Source organism: Micromesistius poutassou, assembly GCF_964030765.1.
Source record: "Micromesistius poutassou genome assembly, chromosome: 17".
NCBI lineage: Eukaryota > Metazoa > Chordata > Actinopteri > Gadiformes > Gadidae > Micromesistius > Micromesistius poutassou.
The window spans coordinates 2,225,017-2,246,366 of NC_140287.1; the positions used below are offsets into that span (position 1 = coordinate 2,225,017).

The 21,350-nt window shown below is 46.8% G+C and overlaps 1 protein-coding gene and 2 gene segments (V, D, J or C); all 3 read right to left on the minus strand.

Annotated features, from left to right (window-relative positions):
* Nucleotides 1–780: 780 nt before the first annotated feature.
* On the minus strand, nt 781–2,010 carry LOC311362221 (immunoglobulin kappa constant-like). The segment is given in 2 exons: nt 1,769–2,010; nt 781–1,298 (listed from the first exon to the last, which is right to left on the minus strand).
* A 1,968-nt stretch (nt 2,011–3,978) lies between these two features.
* LOC311361989 (immunoglobulin kappa constant-like) lies at nt 3,979–4,978 on the minus strand. The segment is given in 2 exons: nt 4,967–4,978; nt 3,979–4,496 (listed from the first exon to the last, which is right to left on the minus strand).
* A 14,351-nt stretch (nt 4,979–19,329) lies between these two features.
* rdh14a (retinol dehydrogenase 14a) lies at nt 19,330–21,129 on the minus strand. Its single transcript, XM_084481989.1, has 2 exons — nt 20,791–21,129; nt 19,330–20,378 (listed from the first exon to the last, which is right to left on the minus strand). Exons 1-2 carry the CDS (start codon nt 21,032–21,034, stop codon nt 19,765–19,767), a joined length of 858 nt encoding a protein of 285 aa, XP_084338115.1. The 5' UTR covers nt 21,035–21,129; the 3' UTR covers nt 19,330–19,764.
* Between the last annotated feature and the right edge of the window lie 221 nt (nt 21,130–21,350).

Here is a 21,350-nt window from a genome sequence, read left to right on the forward strand (position 1 = left end):
ATCACACCAACAGGCAATATAAGGCCACAGAAAGAACGAAAAGATGAGTGTGTGTGTGTGTGTGTGTGTGTGTGTGTGTGTGTGTGTGTGTGTGTTTGTGTGTGTGTGTGTGTGTGTGTGTGTATGTTAGGACGTTAATCCAACAAGTATTAAAGAAAGATAATTTCACGTAAACTTTTATGACATATTTAAGTTATTTCCCAATATTTTGTTGGATTTGGTGTAATTTTAGTCTCAGCACAGAAAATAATCTAGCCAATTCTGCAGAAGAACATTTCACATGAACGTGACTCACATGAATGCAAACAATATAGATATAGCACTTTTGTCTTTGTGGTAAGACATTTGGTAAAGGACTAGTATAACAATTTGATATTATGTTGTCCACAAACTCTGTGAGGATGCACATTGATTCCATAAGACAAATATACTGTATTGCCATTGTTTATGTTTGTGGCAAAGGCACCCATACCAAAATGCTATTTGGCAGAATCAGTACAGGGAACTCATGTGGACAGATGATATTGGTATGAATGTTTTAGTGAAGGAGAGACGGTTACGGTGGTTTGATCACCCAGACTGGTGTTGTCCTTTAAATGCAACACATCTCAATGGAGGAGAAATGTAGGGAGGACGGGGCAGAGAGGGAGGGGACGTTTTATCACTGTCCTGTTTCAGAATCTTGCTCCCTTCTGCTCCTTCTGCTCTCTTTACAAAGCTTGGATCTTAACTACAGGTCCTTTAACTCTCCCAGGGATTAAAAAAAAGACAGCGATGTGTCATGATCAAAGTGTTTTATTGAACACAGAAAAGCAGTAAAACATGCTGAAGTATTTCACTCAGAGCTGAAGGACATGAGCCTGGATCTCAGGCCGACTAAGCTGCTAACAGGTTGCGTACTCTGCTCTACATTTCTCCTCCTGCCGTCCTCCTGTAGCGCTCCCTGTATCTTCTGGTCCTCTGTCAGACGGAGCACTGCTGGCTGCTCACACTCTTGCTCAGCGGGCTGCTGAGAGCAGAGTGGCTCACATGGCAGGTGAAGGCGTGTCCTGAGCGCCACCTGGTGGAGGGCAGCATGAGGACGCTGCTAAGGGAGTAGCTTCCATCAGGCTGCCGCTGGGCCACGCCCGCCTGGACCTCCTCGCCGCTCACAGAGGCTCCGTCCTCGGACCAGGACAGGGCGGCCCCGGCCGGGTGGAAGCCCTTAGCCAGGCACACCAGAGTGGGCCCCCCCAGCCCCGGGACAGGAGGCTGGGGGGCCACCATCAGCTCCAGACTGGGGGGGGACGGGGAACCAGCTGGGAGGAGGGATTAGATTCACAACAACTAGAGTTTTAAAATGAACCGACGTTCTGGAAGAGCCGAAGGAAAACATGAAGTACACCTTTTTAGAATCAGACAGAAAGATGAAACTACAGTGAGTTTCTCTTTGAATGTTTTGCATTAAGCAGGACTTTAGAGGAGTTGTATTACAGTAGCTGATATTGATGAGGGAAATTTGTCTTGTTGAGTTTAGTCAAAACATTTATAATACCATAATATGTATAAAAGCTCTGACCAGGCTGTAAAATATATTATTTGTGTAACCATGTAAGAGTGACATTCAATTCACATGTAGCCTACTTGTAGCTTGGTTATATTGATAAAGTTGCATTAATTATATTAGACTGATAAACATTAAAATTGATCAAATAGAAAAATTGAATACAAGGCAAAAATAGGTCATGGAAATGTCAGCTTTCTGTTAAATAATGAATCACAAACTTACCAAGAATGACTTCAGTGCCGCCACCAAAGCCAGTGTCTCACAGTGTTTTGTCTCCGTACAAAAACCTCTGTGCTGTAAAGTGCTGCTTGGCCTCTCCTTGAACTTTACTCTCTTGGATTTTTGTCTTTTAAATCAAATACAGAACGTCCCAAACGGTCCAAATCTTGATCCTGGGTTTCCACCTGCTTCACAGAGATTTGATGTGACAGAACTCAGTAATGGGGACTCATCCCTCTCTCTTAGGTCATCCCAAATGTCTTTGGTAGGTTTTTGTACGGGCTCCAAGCTGAACTGTAGCACTGTGGTCTGCTTGACAGTGACAAACACAGAAGTATGTCGCCTCGTCTTCATCTTGAATACCATTAATCAGTAGATACTCTGTTTTGTCATTTCTTGTACCAGAACTAGTGAACCGACTGGGAACACCACTTGCACGACTGCCAGTTGTGTAAAGTAAATACTTTGGAGTTGAACCACTCTTCTGCTGGTACCAGGACATCACAAGGTCTCTACTGCTGCCAGTTTCAGTACAGGATATTTTGACATTGTCTCCTCTGTTCACAGAGAGGGTCTTCTGCTGGGTTAGAACGAGAGCCGCTTCCAAACCTGTCAACCAACAACACAAGTAGATTAACAACGAGCAATGACACACTGACTCAGTGCGTAATACCATGGACGACATCTGTGCTGGAGATAACCTGAGATAAGGGGTGCTGGTAATGGTCACCTTGCAGGGTCAGCATCAGAGCAGCGATGGTGGAAGTAGAAAAAGCCATCCTGAGGTCCAAGGAGTGTGGGCCGCAGGCTGTGGGAGAGGAGCTCTGTGTTATCTTGACAGTACTCTGCTGTTCTGTGCTCCATTCATTCTGCTCTCCTATAAAGAGTGCAGAGCTGATGGAGAGAAACAGCTCCACCTCTTCTCTGTTTGACTGTGACTTCAACCACCCAACCATCAGAAGCGCCCTTCCTCTGACATTTGCATAACAGATGTGGACTCTATTCTGGTATAGTCAATCTACTTTCATATCATCTTTCCAGGGGCTTGTTAATACATATTATATTCATGCTCTAGAATTGAATACATTGCATTTTGTTTTTTAATAAAGTAAGATTCAAGAGGTTGGGTCTTGGTAAGTATTCGCCTGCTTTTTCAACATAGTCATTAAAACACTTTTCAACGGTCTCAAAGCCATGAGCCATCATTCACACCTGCAGCTATTTGGAACCTTTTCAGTTCCTGTTTCATGACTTGGTGTGACTGCAGATTGGGCCACAGGTTCCATAGGGACTCCAATGTCATGTCCTCACTTACTTACCCTTTGTGAAAAAATGAAATTGTATTAATTATATTATTCATAAATGTATATTAAACTGTGTGTCACTAAACAACAGCAACTAATATATGAAATAATTACAGTACAAATATGCCATATAACCCTCTCTATTCTGAGTAGGTTTTCATGTACAACATTCAATCACACCAACAGGCAATATAAGGCCACAGAAAGAACGAAAAGATGGGTGTGTATGTGTGTGTGTGTGTGTGTGTGTATGTTAGGATGTTAATCCAACAAGTATTAAAGAAAGATAATTTCACGTAAACTTTTATGACATATTTAAGTTATTTCCCAATATTTTTGTTGGATTTGGTGTAATTTTAGTCTCAGCACAGAAAATAATCTAGCCGATTCTGCAGAAGAACATTTCACGTGAACGTGACTCACATGAATGCAAACAATATAGATATAGCACTTTGGTCTTTGTGGTAAGACATTTGGTAAAGGACTAGTATAACAACTTGATATTATGTTGTCCACAAACTCTGAGGATGCACATTGATTCCATAAGACAAATATACTGTATTGCCATTGTTTATGTTTGTGGCAAAGGCACCCATACCAAAATGCTATTTGGCAGAATCAGTACAGGGAAGTCATTTGGACAGATGATATTGGTATGAATGTTTTAGTGAAGCCAGGAGAGACGGTTACGGTGGTTTGATCACCCAGACTGGTGTTGTCCTTTAAATGCAACACATCTCAATGGAGGAGAAATGTAGGGAGGACGGGGCAGAGAGGGAGGGGACGTTTTATCACTGTCCTGTTTCAGAATCTTGCTCCCTTCTGCTCCTTCTGCTCTCTTTACAAAGCTTGGATCTTAACTACAGGTCCTTTAACTCTCCCAGGGATTAAAAAAAGACAGCGATGGGTCATGATCAAAGTGTTTTATTGAACACAGAAAAGCAGTAAAACATGCTGAAGTATTTCACTCAGAGCTGAAGGACATGAGCCTGGATCTCAGGCCGACTAAGCTGCTAACAGGTTGCGTACTCTGCTCTACATTTCTCCTCCTGCCGTCCTCCTGTAGCGCTCCCTGTATCTTCTGGTCCTCTGTCAGACGGAGCACTGCTGGCTGCTCACACTCTTGCTCAGCGGGCTGCTGAGAGCAGAGTGGCTCACATGGCAGGTGAAGGCGTGTCCTGAGCGCCACCTGGTGGAGGGCAGCATGAGGACGCTGCTAAGGGAGTAGCTTCCATCAGGCTGCCGCTGGGCCACGCCCGCCTGGACCTCCTCGCCGCTCACAGAGGCTCCGTCCTCGGACCAGGACAGGGCGGCCCCGGCCGGGTGGAAGCCCTTAGCCAGGCACACCAGAGTGGGCCCCCCCAGCCCCGGGACAGGAGGCTGGGGGGCCACCATCAGCTCCAGACTGGGGGGGGACGGGGAACCAGCTGGGAGGAGGGATTAGAGTCACAAGAACTAGAGTTTTAAAATGAACCGACGTTCTGGAAGAGCCGAAGGAAAACATGAAGTACACCTTTTTAGAATCAGACAGAAAGATGAAACTACAGTGAGTTTCTCTTTGAATGTTTTGCATTAAGCAGGACTTTAGAGGAGTTGTATTACAGTAGCTGATATTGATGAGAGAAATTTGTCTTGTTGAATATAGTCAAAACATTTATAATACCATAATATGTATAAAAGCTCTGACCAGGCTGTAAAATATATTATTTGTGTAACCATGTAAGAGTGACATTCAATTCATATGTAGCCTACTTGTAGCTTGGTTATATTGATAAAGTTGCATTAAGTATATTAGACTGATAAACATTAAAATTGATCAAATATAAAAATCGAATACAAGGCAAAAATAGGTCATGGAAATGTCAGCGTTATGTTAAATAATGAATCACAAACTTACCAAGAATGACTTCAGTGCCACCGCCAAAGCCAGAGTCTCACAGTGTTTTGTCTCCGTACAAAAACCTCTGTGCTGTAAAGTGCTGCTTGGCCTCTCCTTGAACTTTACTCTCTTGGATTTTAGTCTTTTAAATCAAATACAGAATGTCCCAAACTGTCCAAATCTTGACCCTGGGTTTCCACCTGCTTCACAGAGATTTGATGTGACAGAACTCAGTAATGGGGACTCATCCCTCTCTCTTAGGTCATCCCAAATGTCTTTGGTAGGTTTTTGTACGGGCTCCAAGCTGAACTGTAGCACTGTGGTCTGCACCACAGGCACAAGCACAGAAGTACGTCGCCTCGTCTTCATCTTGAATACCATTAATCAGTAGATACTCTGTTTTGTCATTTCTTGTACCAGAACTAGTGAACCGACTGGGAACACCACTTGCACGACTGCCAGTTGTGTAAAGTAAATACTTTGGAGGTGAACCACTCTTCTGCTGGTACCAGGACATCACATAGTTGGCACTGCTGCCAGTTTCAGTACAGGATATTTTGACATTGTCTCCTCTGTTCACAGAGAGGGTCTTCTGCTGGGTTAGAACGAGAGCCGCTTCCAAACCTGTCAACCAACAACACAAGTAGATTAACAACGAGCAATGACACACTGACTCAGTGCGTACGGTAATACCATGGACGACATCTGTGCTGGAGATAACCTGAGATAAGGGGTGCTGGTAATGGTCACCTTGCAGGGTCAGCATCAGAGCAGCGATGGTGGAAGTAGAAAAAGCCATCCTGAGGTCCAAGGAGTGTGGGCCGCAGGCTGTGGGAGAGGAGCTCTGTGTTATCTTGACAGTACTCTGCTGTTCTGTGCTCCATTCATTCTGCTCTCCTATAAAGAGTGCAGAGCTGATGGAGAGAAACAGCTCCACCTATTCTCTGTTTGACTGTGACTTCAACCACCCAACCATCAGAAGCGCCCTTCCTCTGACATTTGCATAACAGATGTGGACTCTATTCTGGTATAGTCAATCTACTTTCATATCATCTTTCCAGGGGCTTGTTAATACATATTATATTCATGCTCTAGGATTGAATACGTTGCATTTAGTTTTTTAACAAAATAAGATTCAAGAGGTTGGGTCTTGGTAAGTATTCGCCTGCTTTTTCAACATAGTCATTAAAACACTTATCAACGGTCTCAAAGCCATGAGCCATCATTCACACCTGCAGCTATTTGGAACCTTTTCAGTTCCTGTTTCATGACTTTGCATGATTGGGCCACAAGTTCCAGAGGACACCAAGGTCATGGAGTTCTGGACTTAACCTTTTCTTTAACTTATTGAGGGGTTAATTCTGAATCTTTGAAAAGCCTCTGATGTATTACTGACAGGTAGAACTGAACTCAAGTCTCCAGGATGTACCCAGGTTGCATGAGAAACCGCCATGGTTAGGTATTGGGGTAGCTATACAGGAAAGGCCAATTGATAGACTGATTGACTATGATAATTGATAATAAACTGCTCCAGAAGTTTTAGGAGATCCATGTGGCAGGTGGCCTTCGAAGAGCCCTACATCTGGAGTCAACCTACTTGAAAGACCCCTCTCCTGATGGCAGAATCAAGCCCTACGGATACTGCTTTTTTTTGCAAACCGTGTTACCGTGTTTTTTGTCCGTGTTATGTTTGTTTAGTAAGTGCGCCAGTTCAGAAAGGTACGTTCCACGCATCATAGCAAGTATGACTCCATTCACACTTTGGATGAACAAAATACATACATACATACATACATACATACATACATACATACATACATACTGTGGCATCCCGCCACTTACACCTCGAGAAGGACCCAGCCTTATCGACCAGGTGATCATAGACAATACAATCCGACAGCTCCCGCCGGGCGCCCGACGGATACTAGCCCACCACCATCCTGACACCGTGGACGACCTCATCAAGCAACTGGAGAACTGGCAGGTGGCCCAGCGACTGAGTGCCAGCACCGGAGCCATCTACCCCAGACCAGCTGAACCCCGCAGAGATCCACGGGGACCCACAACAGGGGCCTCGACGCCGTCCCCTGTCCCACCCACTGTGACCACGGAGAGTCGGGAGGGGAGGCGGTGTTACGAGTGTGGCCAGCCCGGCCACATAGCCCGCTACTGCCCTGGAGACCGGGACGAGTCCATGCCGTCGGCCTACGCAGACCACGGGTCGAGCCGGCCTTGCATGCTGGCGACCTGTTGGGCCCAGAGGACGTCCGGGAGTCCGACCCTTCCCGCCAGAGTCATGAACAAGGACACCCAGGCTCTGCTGGACACCGGCAGTGTGGTCACTCTCCTCCGCCCCGACTTGGCCGGGGGAAGGGAGGGGAAACCCATGGAGGTGGCTTGCGTACACGGAGACACCCGAACCTACCAAACCTTCCACGTAGTCGTCCGGACACCACACGGGGTGTTCACGACTCGGGCGGGGATTGTGCCGCTCCTAATCGGGAGGGATTGCCCGATATTCTACCGGCTGTGGGACCCGGCACGAGAATCCCGGGGCCGGAGAGAGCCACCCCGGAGAGGGGCAAGAAGAGCGCAGCGGGCCTACGGGGCCACCAGGATCCCGACGTCACCCGGGGAGTCGACAGCCGACGACCAGAGGTCCGAGGGGAACGGACCCTCGCCTCCGGGTTCCCCGATCCACACCGGGAGAGGAGGGCCCTCCAGGTCCGGGTCACCGGGACCCCACCCCGACACCCCGGACACCCTCACAGCGTCGGAACGACACGACCCACCGGAGGAGCCGGAGAGTTCCCCCCTCACCGAGTTCTCGGACTTCGTACCGGGGAGGGGGGAAGGCTCGGCCCGACCAGGCCAGTTCGCCAGCGCCCAGCTCCAAGACGAGGCCCTCAAACATGCCTGGAGCCACGTGGTGGCCCATGACGGACAGACCCAGGACTCGGTGAATCACTTACCCTATCCGCACTTCAGCACGAGGGGGGGCCTACTATATAGAGTGGTAGAAGGAGAGGGGGGGGGTAAGGGAGCAATTAGTGGTGCCCCGAACGTATGTAAGCAAGGTGCTGTACATGGCACACACCCATCTCCTAGGAGCCCATCTGGGCATGGACAAGACCCGAGAGCGGGTCCTAGCGAGGTTTTATTGGCCGGGGATAAAACGGGATGTAGAGCGTCACTGTCAGGGGTGTCCAGAGTGCCAAAGAGTAGCACCTAGGGCCACAGTCAGGAACCCTCTTATCCCGATGCCAATCATAGAAGTTCCCTTCGACCGACTAGCCATGGACATTGTGGGCCCCCTCCCCAAGACCAGCCGGGGACACCGATACATCCTGGTTCTAGTGGATTACGCCACCAGATATCCCAAGGCTCTACCCCTACGTGCAACCACCGCAAAGGCGGTCGCCCGGGAACTGATGCTCCTCTTTAGCCGGGTCGGGATAGCAAAAGAGATATTGACAGATCAGGGATCCTGCTTCATGTCTCGTGTGTTGAAGGAACTATTGAGACTCCTGCAGGTGACTCAGCTCCGGACCTCAGTCTACCACCCCCCAGACGGATGGCCTGGTGGAGCGCTTCAATAAGACTCTGAAGCAGATGCTCAAAAAGGTCATGGACCGGGACGGTAAGAACTGGGATCAGCTGTTACCCCATGTTCTGTTTGCCGTACGGGAGGTTCCCCAGGCGTCCACCGGGTTCTCACCGTTCGAGCTGCTGTACGGACGAAGGCCCCGAGGCATACTAGACATCACGTCATCATCCTCTCCCACGCCAAGGAGGCGTGGGAGAGCCAGCCGTCCCCTCACCGCACCACCCTGGACCACGTGGAACAGGTGAGAGACCGCATGGCCCAGGTGTGGCCCATCGTACGGGAACACCTCAGGCAAGCCCAGCAGGCCCAGGCAAGGGTCTACAACCGGGGAGCCCGTCTGCGAACGTTCCAGCCTGGAGACCTGGTGCTGGTCCTGGTCCCCACCGCAGAGTGCAAGTTCCTGGCGAAGTGGCAGGGACCCTATGAAGCGGTGGAACGCGTGGGAGAGGTAAACTACCGGGTTAGACAACCCGGGAGGCGGCGAAAGCCGACCCAGTTATACCACATTAACATTTTAAAGCAGTGGAGAGGGGGAGGGGAACCCCCTGACCCTGCTAACCTGACGCTGACGACCCGATGCGAGATATCGGAGGTTCCGATGGGGGGAGGATCTCAGTCCGGCCCAGAAACAAGACCTCGGTGAGATCATCATGCAGCGCCAGGACGTGTTTTTCCGAGCTTCCGGGGAGGACCACCATCGCTCAACATGATATCCGGACGGCGCCGGGGGTGAAGGTGAGAGTGCCCCCCCTACAGGATCCTGGAGGCCCGGAGGGAGGCCATCCAGGCCGAGGTACGCCGGATGCTACAGCTCCGGGATACCTGAACCACGCCATAGCGAGTCACCACAATACATACATACATACATACATACATACATACATACATACATACATACATACATACATACATACATACATACATACATACATACATACATACATACATACATACAATACAATTATAGATATATGTTACAGGGAATAACACCCTAATTAACCTATGCGAAAATTTTAGATTTAATTATCTTTGCTTTCTCTGTGGCAATTATTTTATAAACGTAGCCTATATGTATGTGTGAAATTATATGGGCCAGTTCCAGGAAATAGCACTCCTATTTATCCTATTCACTCCTATTTATTACCAATAACTTATAGTATGCAGTAAATATTACAGGAAATATACATATGTGCACCATCTATTCCATTATCAAAAATAGTTACCATAACAGTGAAACTGATGTATCTATGTAGCCCATGTATGTAAAAATCATGATACAGTTAATTTTGACGGAGGGTTTGTCACTTTGTCAGATGTAAAATATAAGTTGATACAGAGAGTAAGCTGTCCTGTGAAGAAAAATGCTATGAAATCCTTTAAATTAGACTCCGGAACTGGTGACTAAGTCAAAACCGACACTGTAAAATTCTTGGTGTACACCCAGTAATGCAGGGGTACTACTCCTGAAGAAGACGAAAAAAGCTAGACAAAAGAAAATCAAGAAAATGGAAAAGTGGTTGAAACGTCAATCTGACAAAAATGAGAAAAGAGAATAATCACTAAATTGTGAGAATTTTCACCCTTTAAATATTCACGTTAACAATGCCAAATAGAACGCACATACATTATTTATGTTAATTTTATTATTTTTCTCCGAAAATGTTCAGTGCCGGTTAAGAGGGCACTCAGCACAAAAACATCTTAGTATCTGACCGTACACACACACACACACACACACACACACACACACACACACACACACACACACACACACACACACACACACACACACACACACACACACACACACACACACACACACACACACACACACACACACACACGCTTATAGTAGAAACACTGAGAACCACTGTATATATAAACGTGACTTCTGCTTGCCGCTAGAGGGCGACAAAACACCAAGTTTCAATAGATTTGCGCTTTGGAAACTGGGTTATTTAGGCCTACTGTAAAAAATCATCTGGGATCTGGGATCTGGGTGGGATGATTTCAAAACTTTAGCCTATTCCAAGATGCTGCAAGGAATAAAGCTGTAATATGTGAAGGGGTCAAAGAGGACCAAAACAAAATGATGGAGTAGGGCCTGCGGATTGCACCGGCCCATTGCTGTGAACGCGTCCGTTCGTAATGCTAAGTAAAAGCGACAACCGTCACCATTCGCAGACCTCTCGAGCATTCAGGGGAAGAAACGGAACTCATTTTTCACACACAAATCGGTGATGCATTGCGGTCTCTGCGGACTCTGACAAGTGGAAAGTCAGCGGAGGTGATGTTCCGCAGACACCACGTGTCTTCGTATATGCGGGGTGCAGGCTTCGGGGGAGGGGTGTGCTGTGCTCGGCTGATGTCGGGACGACTCTCTGTGATATTAACAATGTGGGTCACTCTTGAAGGCCTGCTGGTCGGTGCAATCAGTCAGGTGTATCAAGTCCCCGAGGTGAACGCCCCCACCATGCTCCAGCTCTGTGGGAGCACATTACAACACAAGCCCCCCTGCCCCCCTCTTTGCTCCCTGCGCCTGTTCGGGGTTAGCGGCTGGATTGCCACCGGGACGTGAGCTGTGGTGTGTCATGTTATAATATGGAAATTAACGGCAGAAATCAATGCCAGGAGATGACCGACCTGGTTAGCCAATGTACTGCTAAAACTAACCCGGATCCAAATTGTAATTGTATCTCGATATCTCCGTTATATTGGCCGAGGGGTCGGGCCGCATTTGGGCTGCCGGATAATCAAATGGGGGGGGGGGGGGGGGGGGTGGTTGGCTTCTATGTTTCATGATTTGGATAATCAAATAACTGCCTCATGATTTTGGCCACACACTAAATGCTATATAGTGAGGTGCTGCAATATAACATTCTCCGAGACTGTGATATTTCGGGAATATGTTGAAGTTCAAATGATGCAAAGAATAGTAAGAAATGGGTGCAAAAAACATTCGACGTGGCCAGGAAAGCTTGAGAACCACTGTCAATTACTGCGCACCTTTTCATTAGTCATGTTCAATGAATAACACACGCTTGTTTTAATATTTGGTAACTAGAGCCTTGTACACATTCCCCTTGATATAATTAGTAGGCAATCACACTATCATTGTGTAAGCATACTTTATATGTTGGAAGAGATAACAAAAAAAGTGTGTGTGTGTGTGTGTGTGTGTGTGTGTGTGTGTGTGGGAGAGAGGGGGGAGGAGGTTTATGCCCTTGCACGGGCAGGGCTCGGAGTTCAGCCTAAAGATAATAATTTTGGAAAATGTGAACGTTGAAAGCAAGTTTTAACGCTGTCAATACCCTCAGCGCACCGTCCACTCAGGCATCTGCAAGGAATTAGCGCGCATGGCAGAATCCTCGCGCACTGTAACGGGCCCATAGGCTAGCGCACAGGAACGACATAGAACATGTGTGACCGAAAAAGGAAGCAAACAGAATAAACTGGGGGAGAAACAGCAGGGTGTTTATATTAGCGCTTGCATGCGTGGGTGTGTGTGTGTGCGTGCGTGCGTGCGTGCGTGCGTGTGTGTGCGTGCGTGCGTGCGTGTGGGTGTGTGCGTGTGTGGGTCTGCATGCAGGTGTGTGCGTGTGTGCATGTGTGCGTGTGTGTGTGTGTGTGTGTGTGTGTGTGCGTGCGTGCGTGTGTGGGTGTGTGCGTGTGCGTGTGTGGGTCTGCATGCAGGTGTGTGCGTGTGCGCGTGCGTGCGTGCGTGCGTGCGTGTGCGTGCGTGTGCGTGTGTGTGTGTGCGTGTGTGTGTGTAGGCACTGGTGCCTGACAGAAAGAGAGGCGATCCGGGAAAAGGGACTCAAAGGAGTTGGCTGAATCTTTCTCCTCCTGGCTGTGTTTGGATTGGTCGAACCAAACAAAACCCCCCGGGCCAAGCAGTAGGCTCCCCGGGCCTCTCCTCAACGCCGCTGCCAGAGCTGCCAGATTGGGCCAGTTGCACGCTGCAGCAAAGGGTTGCCAGATTGGGCGGGGAAATCTGGCCCAATCTGGCAACGACTGGCTGCTGCTGCTACTTCCCCGCTCACCTCGTACACATGATTTACGAGCGCGCTCTGACGCTTGCTCCCGCCTCACCTCGCCCTTTTCTCTCAGCGCCGCGGTGCGCGTCATGTCGATGATGATGATGTTTGTTCCGCGCACGGGAACCTAAAGCGTGACCCGGGCGACCGAGCCTGAGCGCGCCACATGCTGATCCGGTACACACCGGGCTCACGTGTGGCGTTTTACCCAATAAGTTTGAAATTCCTCGTAAGGTGACCAGATTTCTGAGACAAAATCCGGGGACATTTTGGGTTCTTCTGCAGTGTAAAAAACCTCCAAACATGTCGTTTTTTTTTTGTCATAGAAAACTAAAACGGGGACACTGCCCTTACCCTGGCAGACAGAATTGTTGAGGGGGGGGGGGGGGGGGGGAGGGTGTGTGTGGGGGGGGGGGGGGGGGGGGGATCGGACAGGTTTGTTGACGGGGGGGGGAGGGGTCGAACAGGTTTGTTGACGGGGGGGGGAATTGTTGACGTGGGGGGTCGGACGGAATTGTTGACGGGGGGTGTACGGGTTTGCGGGCGAACGGGATTGTTGATGGGGGGGGGGGGGGGGGGGGGGTTTCGGATCTTTCGGTCGCAGTCAAATCCGGGGACATTTCCGGGGACAGCCGTAGCCGGGGACAGGGCACTGAAACCGGGGACGTCTGGTCACCCTAATCTTAGGTCCATGCTAAGATATTTGTTTGTTCAACGTTAATATTATATTTTCATTTGTATTCCATTTGTTGTTGCTGTGCAACCATTGCCACGTGTCAAGGTGAGAGTTGGAGGTGAATGGGGCGCAGTGAGAGCAGCCAGTCACAACATGAAGGGGGGTGATGTAGTCTGCTTAGGGGTCGGCAACCGGCGGCCCGCGGGCCGTAACTGGCCCGCCAGACAGAATATCTGGGCCCGTCAGATTATTCAGAAGTCATATGAATTATATGAACGTTACGTGTGACCTGTGCATACAATGAGACACTTTTACCTGGCAGACTGGAGAACCAGGCTGACAACTGAGCAACGTTTTCACTTTATCTTCACATTGAGGGTTAGGAGTAAGAGTCATTAGGGTTAGGGTTAGGAGTAAGAGTCATTAGGGTTAGGGTTAGGGTTAGGAGTAAGAGTCATTAGGGTTAGGGTTAGGAGTCATTAGGGTTAGGGTTAGGAGTAAGAGTCATTAGGGTTAGGGTTAGGAGTAAGAGTCATTAGGGTTAGAGTTAGGAGTCATTAGGGTTAGGGTTAGGGTTAGGAGTAAGAGTCATTAGGGTTAGGGTTAGGAGTCATTAGGGTTAGGGTTAGGAGTAAGAGTCATTAGGGTTAGGGTTAGGAGTCATTAGGGTTAGGGTTAGGAGTAAGAGTCATTAGGGTTAGGGTTAGGAGTAAGAGTCATTAGGGTTAGGGTTAGGAGTAAGAGTCATTAGGGTTAGGGTTAGGAGTAAGAGTCATTAGGGTTAGGGTTAGGAGTAAGAGTCATTAGGGTTAGGGTTAGGGTTAGGAGTCATTAGGGTTAGGGTTAGGAGTAAGAGTCATTAGGGTTAGGGTTAGGAGTCATTATGGTTATGTCCCCCACTCAGCTACATTATGAATTAACTTATTTTTTCTTTGCTTTTTTACTTCAATAATCACAATCGTGTTTGCAGTTTATAATGTGATCAGGCATGAAATGTACGTGATTGGGGCCTACACTTGTTTATTTGCAGGCCTTTTTAGAGTCATCTAGTGTGTGGAAGGCATACGACTAAGCCCGCTGACGAGCCTGCGTCGCAAATTCCAGATGCATTTTCTTTAATCCATTCCTTGAACGAGCCTTTGATAATGTTCTGGCCCGCCACCTACTGGCTGGAAAAAAAACTGTCCCGAGACCAAACTAACTCGCTGAACCCTGGCTTAGCGTGTTTGACTCCCAGCCAAAAGGTTGTGCGTTTGACCCCTGTGCCTACGGTCCACATGGCGTCGTCCTTGAACAAGGTGATTAACGTTGTAGCCGTTCATTAATTACACTAAGCAGTAAAAGGGTCCTTGCTGCTTTTCTGTGTGTCTTGTACTTCTGAGAATACCATCTCGTAAACTGTTTTTATTACACAGAAATGCATTGCAATACATTGTTCAACTCGTACACAGCAAGAGACACACGACGGCCCAACCTCAAAGGCTCTTCCTGTAGGGCCCGGCAGAGGTTCAGTTTAGGTACGATCATGCTGTTTAAAGGGAGGTGAAGTGACACAAGTTAGGTCAAGATTAAGATTTGGTTTGGGAGGGATTAGGTAGAAGTGGGGTCAGTAAACACAAAGATAACATGCAGGGCACGGGAGTAGAGAGAGGGTAGGTAGCAAACACTGAACCAGGCATGGTGGAATACAATCCCTACCCTGGTGTTTAAAAAGAGAACAAAAGCAGTCCGGAGCGTGGTCCCACGTCAGGTCATGGGGCCCCTCAGGTTACATTACCTCGTTGGTCATGACACATGCAGAGCTAATGTTCGCTCACGTGACAAATTGTGCCTAGTCATTATTTTCCATGGTTCTGAAGCCAGGGCTGACTAGAGGAGAGAGAATGTCTGGCAGTGAGACTCCAGCCAGGTTAAAAACAATACACAACACGTTTCAAATGAGAATAAACTGCCCCCTAGGTGTAACGTGTTATCTGAAGTGAACTGCTATTTTGCAACCTATATCAGAAGTTCCATTGGTTCATCTGAACGGTTGGGTCAATCATAAAACCTTCACATGCCACGGAGGAGGGGCTCCCTTTTGTGGTTCTGATTCCAATCATAATAATGTTGATATCACTGGGGGGGGGGGGAAGGTACAGTTCAACTAAATACTAAAATACAACAGATGCATGCAACAGATAAAAAATACTATTCTTGGCAACATTCCATTGCTACACATCACCAATGACAGAAATGCCTGAGGCGTAGAAAGTGCAAAGGAATCTGAACAATTCTATCAAACGGGATTATAGCTGCGACAATCATTCTAGGATTTCCGAGATATCCAGCTACTGAAGCCAGCCACCCTCTCCTGCCTAGCCCTGACCTGCTGGGGGCCGACAGAACACTTTCATAGCCTTATCTCCTCCTCTTTTCTCTTCTTTAAGCACTGACCTGAGATGCAGCATTAATCAGCAGAGCAGTGAGACGTTCATTCAACCACATTTCACAATAGCCAGAGTATTATATATCCAAAGTAATGAAATAATACAGATGATTGATCGAGAAGTCCAATAGCAACTGTTATTATTGTTGTATGATGGAATGCTCTGTGTCCCCAGTGTGGAACTGCACCATCAATTAACTTAACAGCAAGGAAAGACAGAAAGAACAACCCCTCGAAGATTTTCTGTAATAATGATAATAAAGTACAGTAAGCGTGTTAGTTCAAGTGTTGTATCTGTCCACATCACTGTCCACGTCACAAAACACGACGTGTTTTGTATCGCTCATCGTTTATGTTGCTTGCCTTTGTAAATCATTACAGATCGCAATGGCACAATAAAACGATTTACTGGAGAGAAAATAGTTATTGACAATGGGGAAAGTTCAAAAGTTCACTATCGAGGTCGAGTGGCTTTTTGATATGGTAGCTGAGAAGCATGCTGGAGTTTCTGAGCCTTTACGCCAAACCAAATAATCTGGCTTTTTTTTTTACACTTGGATCCATGCCAGGCAGTATTAAAATGCTGATTGAAGACAAAGATAAAAGAATGGCACTTTGCTTCCCATTACAATATAAAATATGTTGCCTTCTTCAATCCTAAAAAAAAAACAGTTGTAGCCTCCTGCCTTTATTCCATCACCTAGCTAACTCTGTAGTTGAATGTTCCGTTGAATACAATCAGGTCTATTATTGGGTACTGGGAGAGTGAATCAAAACAATTATTTAGAAACTGCTCTCTCGAAATCCTTTCGCATATTAATCCTTGAGGTCTGTAGAGAACAACTGTAACAGAACTGTTATTTTTGCAGCTCATCCAGAAGATTATAAACAGAAAACGAGATTCGGTAAATATGGCAGCAAGGTATTAACCTTGACATCTCGATACGCAGTCACATTATCACTCCCACTTTCCGTAATTATTTTCATACATGTAATTGTTTTGTGGTAGACTGCACAAATATCTCACCAACATCTTGTCAAACATGAATTGTGTGATGCAATGGCGCCTGGCTTTTGTTATGTGGGAAGAATTAGCCTGTGCTATGTTTAAAAAATAAATAAAAAAGTCTCTGCTTGGATATTGCTGCCAGAACAAATGCTTTGAGAAACTTCGAACTTGCTCAACACCCAGCGTCACAGAACTACAAATGCAACCAAGCTCGATAACGCAAAACAGGAATCTCTATTATAAATGTTGATGCTTTGGTCCTCTGCTTGGTGGGAGGATTCTATCTGTGTGTGTGTTCGTTACTGTAAGCATAGGGCAATGCATGGGCTGACAGCAAGGCCTGGGGTACGTTTGGGATGAACTGTCTTTCCATTAAGTGTTTGATTTATGGTGAACCAACATAAGACAAAAGTCTGGCAGACGATTGACGGTTGACGATTGACGATTGATGGTCGACCTAACACATCTCTTCAGATAACTGTGTGACCTTTACCCGGGAGTGATGACCTCTGTGCCCTATAGCGCCACTTAGCCTCTATACCAGCGGTCGGCAACCTTCACTATCAAAAGAGACACTTCTGGTCCCTCCCACCAAATAACATTGATCTGGAGCCACAAAACCTATTCAACCCCTACAATTAAGATAACACAGCATCTAACATGTTATATATAGTTATACTACATATAAAATAACCAATAGCCTATAGTTTGTTGCATTTATGAAATGTTTGGGTGTAGGGTGTGACGTTTATTTTAGTCCACTTGTCCACTTTTGTCCACTTAAAACAATTTTTTTTGCTATTATTTGTGTCACAGTTTCACCTCTATCTCCAAAATAAGAGGTGTTTCCTTTGAGATAAAAAATAAAAATAGTTTTTATTACTTAAATCAAAGCTACATCGAGGCACTGCAGAGGGGTGGAACGGGACTTATTTATGTCACATGTCATTTCATCTCTTTTGGTATCTGTCTTTCTCCACTGCACAATCCTACATGAGGGTTCAGACAGCACAATAACATGTACTCCAATGGGCCTATCTCTTAAGAAAAAAGCCGCCATATATCAAACAAGACGTGTTCATCACTTTCAAGTGTCTGGAAACACCTCTGTGATGGCTAATTGCAGCGTGTTTCTGTGTTGTTTTTATGTATTGAATTTGCTGACCATCTTCTAGATGCTGTGCATATGTAGTCAAATATATGAAGATGTCTTGTTAATCAGTTTGTCTACTTGTATGTGTGTTCTTAAGTTGTAACGCATTGACCTCTCAGGGCCACCGTAGTGTCCTCTTCATAATAAAATACACAACTGCAAGAGCCTCATATCTTCTCTTGAACCTGTTACCAGCACTGATTGTGCTGCAATGGTTTTATATTTTGGTTTTTCACGTGGCATATTCAAAAGAACATGGCAAGTGAATGTTTGAGGTATGGATGGCTACTTTTAAAAGCAGTGCTCCAAACAAAACAATAGGAAAGATTTGATGTTCTTGTTTTCTGATTTAATGTGCATGGGAGTCTGGAAATTGAGAGGCGCAAGTGAAGCCATCACTGTATGCATTAGCAACGCTGCACTTAACAACATTGCAGTACTTTCTACAGACAGATTAAGACTCTGTAATTGCCCCAATTGAGTTATTCGAAAAATAAATACAACGTTGCTGCCATTAAAATGCCTCAGGACTATTTTCCAACAAGATTGATTAGATAAATTCTGCTACCCCTGAATTTCAACTTTGTTTTTCAAGCTTCTAATGTAAACGATCCAGAAAATGTCTTCATGAAGAATACAGGTGGGAATTGGATGTTTGAAATGTGTGGCTGTTGCTACCACTTCCATGTAGAGAGAGGTGGGTGTATCTGTGGAGGACGGAGAATGAAAACATTCCCAGCTAATCACTGCGTTCAGCTCTGGCAAGAAGCATGGCTGATTTAAGCCTAACTAACCCCTTAAAACGATTCAATTTGCAAACTCGGTAGCCCCCAGGAGCAGACGGCTCTAATGAGCTTGTTTGTAAATTAAGCAAGTCGAGGGCATCATACTATTAAGCATACCCAATCACGAATATCTACTGTACCAGATCACAGTCTGGCCAAAGTTGATTTTCTTAAGCACAGCAAGGCCTAGTGGTTGACCCTCTAGAGCTGTCGTTATTCAGCTCAACAAAAAAGAGGAATAAGCGAAACTAAGAAAAGGGAAAATGATTTATTTGAATTCCTCGTGTAAGTGAGGTAATGGATTGAAAGGCTTAAATGGCTGAATCCCATTTACTGCAGTTTGTTCCTGGCGAGGCCTGTGGGCGGCTGGAGCCCATCGCAGCTGACCATGGGCGGACGGGCGCCATGTCAAGGGTCACACACACACACACACACACACACACACACACACACACACACACACACACACACACACACACACACACACACACACACACACACACACACACACACACACACACACAGTACCACTACGGGGCGTAGTCACAGCCACAAGGACAATTATTACAATCATTCAATTATAACCAATGTGACATCCATATTTCAGAATGATTTAAAATCATCCTATAAAAAGGGAGCTGCAGTCTTTCATTACAATCACAGACTCAACTTCAAGGTATATTTGCAATAGTTTAATAATGTACAAACCCATTACCAATTTTTTTAGTCATTTGTAGGCAAGTATAACACTTGTGTGTATAGCAACTGTCATACAAAATGTGTGCAAACAACAATAAAACAATTATTTCAGGATACAAACATACATAACAAAATAATTGAAGCAATGAAATGATAGAGTCACCAATTGCACATGGTATTCATCTGTGAATCAACATTCCACATTACACACACACACACACACACACACACACACACACACACACACACACACACACACACACACACACACACACACACACACACACACACACACACACACACACACACACACACACACACACACACACACGATTGATTCTAGAGATTGAAATTAACAGAAAAATTAAAAGTTGTTTTCCAGCAGCTTTTGCATTTGCCTGCAGTAACCAAAAGGGGGTTCATCACGTGGTGAGGCCCACCATCACCTCGCTGATATCCCACAGTTTACCGGCGACGTTCATGTCCGTCGCCTTGGGAAGGAGCGCCTGTGGCTGGCAGTCCGCGAAACACTTCCCCTGGAGCCCCTCCACGTCCGGACTGCAGGCCAGGTACACGGAGGTCCGGGCCCCCTCCTCGGGGCTCTTGAACAGCCCACGGGACACCAGGCCGAACAAGGGCTTTGCCACGCTGGGGATGTGGACGTGTCTTCCCAGGTTGGTCCTGACGATGCCGGGGGTCAGGGAGTTGGCCGTGACGCCGGTGCCCTGCAGCCGTCGCGCCAGCTCCGAGCTGAACAGCAGGTTGGCCAGCTTGCTTTGGCCGTAGGCGAAGGCCTTGTCGTAGTGCAGCTCGCCGTTCAGGTCCTCAAAGTCGATGTGGGCGTGCTTGTAGAGTTTGGACGAGACCACGACGACGCGGCTCGGGGCCGAGCGCTTCAGCAGGTCCAGCAACAGGTTGGTGAGGAGGAAGTGGCCGAGGTGGTTGACCCCGAACTGCGTCTCGAAGCCATCGAGCGTCTTGGAGTAGGGGCACTGGTAGACCCCGGCGTTGTTGACGAGCACGTCGATGCGCGGTTCTTCCTGTCGGGGCAGAGAAACAAGGCTCTAACTCATCTGCATCTGCAAAATGATGAGAGAGTCCACCCATCTTTTCTAAAACAACTAGGCCTACACTATAGCATCTCCATCTGCTCTTCACAGTAGAACGTAAACATGGTCAAAGTGCTGCCTGTCAGTGGCTATTGTTGTTATGTGCAAGAAAATATATCAAATCCCAGGGATTTTTTTTAAACACAGAACAAATCATTACTGTGGTTGTATTTATCAGATAGTAAATGGTTCATTTATTGTTAAGCATCTGAATTGTCACAATGAATACATGATCCAATAACGCATTAGTTTGGCAGTCACAACAAGCCAAGAGAGGTGCAGCCATTCAGGCTGTTGGCACCAACGTTGGACAGACATGTACACAGACGTTATTTCAACCTGCCTCAATGATGCCTTGACAAAACTCGTGGACCGACTTGAGAGAGGCCAGGTCCAGGGGTTTGACCACCAGTTGTCTGGCGTGGGCCTCGGTGACGGCGAGGATCTCCCGGGCGGCTTCCTCCGCCCGCTCCGTGTCCCTGCAGGCCATGATAACGCGGCCCCGCTGCCTCAGGACGGCCACCGTCGTGGCTTTTCCAATCCCACTGTTGGCCCCGGTAACTATTACCGTTTTGCCCATCATCTTTCGCCGATTTCGTGGGCGATCCTTTACTATCTTCTTAAGTATCCCGACTCACTTTTTAGCATTGCTAACTTGCTAATAACACAGCAACTACGCCAGACTCCATTACCCAGAGTTCCAGAGGAGTATACCGGAAGTGAGTGATGCGACGATCGTTCAAAGGAAGAAATGTTTTTTTGTAAGGGAAAGAAAGTAACATTTATTGCATGATTTACGACAATAATATTTTATTTATTTATGTATTTAATGGTTTGATTATATTGTTAAAATATATTATTTTTGGTGAGAGCAATGATTGTAATCGTCTTAACCACTA

Excerpts from the sequence above, each read along its gene's own strand:
- rdh14a (XM_084481989.1), bottom strand. The coding sequence starts at position 21,034 with ATGATGGGCAAAACGGTAATAGTTACCGGGGCCAACAGTGGGATTGGA. Across the intron at positions 20,379-20,790 it reads TCAAGGCATCATTGAGGCAG|AACCGCGCATCGACGTGCTC; the intron begins GTTGAAATAACG and ends CCCGACAGGAAG.